This window comes from Mizuhopecten yessoensis, unplaced genomic scaffold (genome assembly GCF_002113885.1).
Source record: "Mizuhopecten yessoensis strain PY_sf001 unplaced genomic scaffold, ASM211388v2 scaffold10879, whole genome shotgun sequence".
NCBI classification, from domain to species: Eukaryota; Metazoa; Mollusca; class Bivalvia; order Pectinida; family Pectinidae; genus Mizuhopecten; species Mizuhopecten yessoensis.
The window spans coordinates 207,974-213,973 of record NW_018408767.1 but is presented as its reverse complement, the minus strand read 5'-3'; the positions used below and the strand labels follow the sequence as shown (position 1 = coordinate 213,973).

Sequence of the window (6,000 nt, the reverse complement as noted above, 5' to 3'; positions counted from 1 at the left end):
AGATGCTTCGTGTACCACTGAACACCATATATAGATGTTTCTGCCCTTGATATACTCTTAAATTCACCGTGAATAAAACACGACATATTTCAAATCAGGTTGAATTTGAACACGTCTCGTCAGATATGCCTGTTCTTTTCCTATTATTTTCTACATTGTAGGCCACAGCATACAGCTAACGTGACGATATTACAAGTGTATTAGCGAGAGTCATGAATTAGAATTTTGACATTTTCTGTGGAGGAAGTATATAACCGTTAAGTAAGGGCATCCGCATCTGACAAACATTGTATGTAGGTGATGAAATTACAACATAGAAACAAGGGCTGTGTATAGAGCGGCTGTGATCAGGAAACAGACATGGACCTGACTTAACAAACTGCTTTGTTAGGTAAATTACTCTCTTGACTAGTTTTATACTGACTTACGTTACAGAAAAACTTCAATTTTCCGTGGTCATCTTTCTTTTGAAACAATCGGATATTATAATGTGTATCAAATTCGACAATTTTTGTGAGTGAAGGTAAGATAAGGTAACATTATATAGTGTTACACTGACGGGCTATAAAGTAATGCTATTTAAGTGTGTACATCTCTCTTGTCTCTCATTTACCTGTAAATCATCCCCTACAGGTGAGAGGGGCGGGAAAATCCACAGCTTATGACAATACACGTACGGACGCAAGTGTAACCTGGCCGGAGGATATTCGGACTTGAATCACAAGCATTACTGACCACTGCAGGTCAAGAGGAGATCCGGACTATGTGGTCACGCTGGTCCGTTCAGGTACGTAAATACCATATGTGTAGAACTTTATTGATATTTTGTGACCATCTTGATGACAAATTCCGATGAACGTGTAGGCAATGCCACATTAACTGTAGAAGATTGATAAGGTAACGATTATATTTGACAGGTGTGTTTATAGACAAAAAAATATATACAGTGGTAAAAGGTCTACCTGTAGCCTACCTGAGTACATTCGTTAAAGCTATACTTGCCTATTAAAGCATCACACAGGTGTGGTGATCACCCAGGTGTATCAGTGTGTCTAATCACCGCAACACAGGTGTGGTACAGGTACCAGGAGGTGGGGTACGTACTATCGTAAAAGCTGGCTGGGTCGGGAAATACGTTTCTGTGTTACGATTGGATACACCTAGCAAGTATCGGTGGAATTGCTAAACTGCATTACCAGGTAAGGTGCATACATATACTCTAAATGTAAGAAACAGGTAACTTAAAAACATGTTTTAGTTTCCGATCGGTGTTGAAGGATTTGTACTTTTAACATTATTTCATATGGGTTAAACATACGACGCTCTAACAAAATTCCTAAATACACAAATATTATTATAATAATTTTGATAATTACATTTCATATTCATTCATAAAAGCCTCATTGTGTATCATATTTAGACTTAAATTTACATGATATGAATACACATTTTTTCAATCCACACACATGAATTATATAACATATACAGGGATAATTTATGGTCGAAGTTTCATTATATTATGTAATATGTATATTTACATATGTTTAGGAGCCGACAGCATTCTAGTTCAATTTTAAACTTCCATGCACAAACATGTAAATAGATAAATTGATAATACCTGCACGGTTGACAGTGCACGCACGCGACCGTCAAACGTGTGTAGTCTATACACGCCGTGCGCGTGTGCTTAATTTGATGTTGTTAAATCTATACCTCTGTATAATAAACCGGTTTAAAAGTTAATTGAATAGAAACTTGAAACTGTAGCTATGTATAGTATAGATGTTGTAGTCGATTCCGCACGCCTTCACATGACAGGGTAATACGTAGGAACACACGCTGTACAGAGAGGACACCTTCAGTAAGTGATTGGTACCATGTCCCTCTCAGGACTTGTTTTATTTATTTTCTATTTGGTCATGCGGAAGTCTGTTTTACAAAGCTCGATACACTTAACACAATGTTAATGGACATTTCTTTAGACTATATGTTTACATATATCTGGTGCTCTGTTTGGAAATTAGTATCAAGGGATACGGTTAACGTTTTTATTAGATTTGATTTTGAGAAAAATATAATAGCTGGTATATATAACATATAATATGTTCGTCAAACTAACCATACTTGTATTTACCGTCCGGAGCAACATTCCTGGTAGTACGTGATTCAAGTACACCATGTTCTTGGTAAAGATAAGAAACATATTGCCCGATCATCTTTACAATATTTTCAGCTGTCTATACCAGTATAGTTAGCATGTCAAATAGCTTTGGAGAAGAGTATTTCTCTCTATCATAACTGTATATTCCGCGATAACCGCCACTCCGTGGATTTCGCCCTGGGTGAGGGAGATATAGATCGCCACATGGGCCTTAATTAATTGAATCGAAAGTCTGAGTGACGTCATTTTACCTGATGACCATGGGAGGGCGCTGATTTGTAACCGGCTATACAATTGGTCATTTGTACCGATGTCTAACTTACAGTTGGGTCACAGTGTTCCAAATGACAGGTATACATCGTCCTGGCCGAGACGGTCATTTATCATACCTAGATACACACCTGTATTTTTGGTGCTATAAGCCTCAGGGCCCAAACTCATTTGCTACAGATATACCCCTTATACCTGTAAAATTACTCCGGACCCTTTAGTTAAGGTTTATATATAGCTGCAACAAATTATCAGGTCCTTGTACGATAATTTATAGCAGTCATAGATACAACGTAAAGCTACCTAGATGACCCGTACCTAGATAAACATTATAGAATTTCTAAATACAACCATTAACATTCCTAAATACACCCTATAACATACCTAGATACAACCTATACCATACCTAGAAACAACCTATACCATAGCTAGATACAACCTATACCATACCTAGATAAACCTATACCATACCTAGATAAACCTATACCCGTACCTAGATAAACCTATACCATACCTAGATAAACCTATACCATACCTAGATAAACCTATATCATACCTAGATAAACCTATACCATACCTAGATAAACCTATACCATAGCTAGATACAACCTAGAAGCAACCTATACCATACCTAGAAACAACCTTTACCATACCAAGATACAACCTATAACACACCTAGAAACAAACTATACCATACCTAGAAACAACCTATATCATACCTAGATACAACCTATACCATACCTGGAAACAACATATAACATACCTAGATAAACCTATACCATAGCTAGATACAACCTAGAAACAACCTATAACATACCTAGAAGCAACCTATACCATACCTAGAAACAACCTTTACCATACCTAGAAACAACCTACAACATACCTAGAAACAGAGGTGTATATCATACCTAGAAACAACCTATACCATACTTGGAAACAACTTATAACATACCTAGAAACAACCTATACCATACCTAGAAACAACCTATACCATACATAGAAACAACATATACCATACCTAGAAACAACCTTTACCATACCAAGATACAACCTATAACACACCTAGAAACAACCTATACCATACCTAGAAACAACCTATACCATACCTAGATACAACCTATGCCATACCTAGAAACAACCTATAGCATACCTAGAAACAGCCTATATTATACCTGGAAACAACCTATAGCATACCTAGATACAACCTATACCATACCTAGATACAACCTATAACATACCTAGAAACAACCTATACCATACCTAGAAACAACCTATATCATACCTAGATACAACCTATACCATACCTAGATACAACCTATACCATACCTAGATACAACCTATACCATACCTATATACAACCTATAACATACCTAGAAACAACCTATACCATAACTAGATACAACCTATACCATACCTAGAAACAACCTATACCATACCTAGAAACAACCTATATCACACCTAGATACAACCTATAACACACCTAGAAACAACCTATACCATACATAGAAACAACCTATCCCATACCTAGAAACAGAGGTGTATATCATACCTAGAAACAATCTATTTCTTGATACAACCTATAGTATATATAGCTTTCCTATATACAACAGTTAAATATGTAAAACCTACAGCACTCCCGGATACAACCTAGGAATTTCCTAATACAACCTACAGCATTCCTGAAACAACCTAGGCATTCCCTGATACAACCTACAGCATTCCCTGATACAACCTACAGCATTCCCTGATACAACCTACAGCATTACCTGATACAACCTACAGCATTGCCTGATACAACCTACAGCATTCCCTGATACAACCTACAGCATTCACTGATACAACCTACAGCATTCCCTGATACAACCTACAACATTCCCTGATACAACATACAGCATTACCTGATACAACCTACAGCATTCTCTGATACAACCAACAGCATTCCCTGATACAACCTACAGCATTCACTGATACAACCTACAGCATTCCCTGATACAACCTAGAGCATTCCCTGATACAACCTACAGCATTCTCTGATACAACCTACAGCATTCCCTGATACAACCTAGAGCATTACCTGATACAACCTACAGCATTTCCTGATACAACCTACAGCATTCCCTGATACAACCTACAGCATTGCCTGATACAACCAACAGCATTCCCTGATACAGCCTACAGCATTACCTGATACAACTTACAGCATTACCTGATACAACCTACAGCATTGCCTGATACAACTTACAGCATTCCCTGATACAACCTACAGCATTACCTGATACAACCTACAGCATTACCTGATACAACCTAGAGCATTTTCTGATACATTCTACAGCATTACCTGATACAACCTACAGCATTACCTGATACAACCTACAGCCTTCTTAGATACAGCATAGACAGCAGTTCTAAATACAAACTATAGCATTCGTAAATATAACCGCATTCTTAGATGTAATCTGCCATTCCGAAAGAAACGAAAGACAGTGATACATTCTTACTGAATGACATTTTACCGTTTGTTTACTTTATATCTTACTCTAAAAGACAACCTAGAACGGCAGCCGAGCATCTAGTACTTTAAAAAAACTTCACATTCCGAAAACTTGGAAGGTTACCTGACTTTTAAAAACGTGATTTAGTATTTTGAAAAGAAACTGGCGATCTACCAATATTTCGGAAGATGTTTGGAGGGAATCTGAATTGGACCATACATCAAGGAGATATGAATTCTGGTAATCTAGGGATTAGTGTCACTATTGAAAGCAATTATATGCCTTTGTATAAAATAATGAACGAAAGATGAAATAAGATGGAACGACTTCATTCTTGGCTTCATTCTTGGCTCCCTTCATTTTTCAAGGTTTCACTGTAGGATACAAAAGACCAGGGGTTTGATGACGTCATTAGTGATATAAACTGGACCACTTTTTACGTAAATAGTATAAAGAAACACAGGGATATATATCGATTGCACAACCAAGCCTAATCTAAGTCCTGTCCGTTAGATGGTATGTTAATCTCCTTTATTGAACCATTTTTGTGTTTCCCTCTCCAAAGTCTTGATAACTTACCTGCGCGCACACACTCACACCAACATGTGAAACAGTAAGGATATCTTTGGGCGTTTCCAATTTTTACCTGTAATCAGCTTTTTCGACAGCAATGTACACAAAAGTATACCCCGAAATATTGCTGGTTTTAGTATTTTCCTTGCTATAAATCCATCGTCCTCTAATTTACCCTTAGTTATTTTATATTGTACCCTGTCCATAAACTGCTCAAACGATACACCTGTTGGGCTATACCTGTTGATGTCTATCTGCAGGTTGTATACCTGTGTCCCACAGGTGTAAGGTTTCCTTCGGACAATCTACCGTATCGTCTACCGTAGCTATCCCACGGTCGTAATATTCCCATTAGTGAGAGTAATTACCGTAAACTCGTTATAAAGACCCCGCTAAATGGCTTTCACTGCCAAACAATGCCTCATACAAATTCACTAAACCACAAACTTTTAAACGTCCCCCTACATTACCCAGAACTTCTAGGTCTGTACACTTAGGAGGAGA

General features: G+C 37.5%; 1 protein-coding gene across 2 annotated transcripts in view; it reads left to right on the top strand.

The window, feature by feature from the left end:
- The first annotated feature begins 293 nt into the window (after positions 1–293).
- Positions 294–6,000, top strand: part of LOC110463222 — a 50,442-nt gene continuing 44,735 nt past the window's right edge. The window contains exons 1-2 of one of the 2 annotated variants that reach the window (XM_021517634.1): positions 294–391; positions 634–787. In XM_021517634.1, the coding sequence (XP_021373309.1) occupies positions 764–787 (24 nt within the window). In that variant the 5' untranslated portion in view covers positions 294–391; positions 634–763. Of the gene's footprint in view, positions 392–633; positions 788–1,038; positions 1,200–6,000 lie in introns of those variants that run through there. The other variant, XM_021517638.1, reaches the window with a different exon arrangement.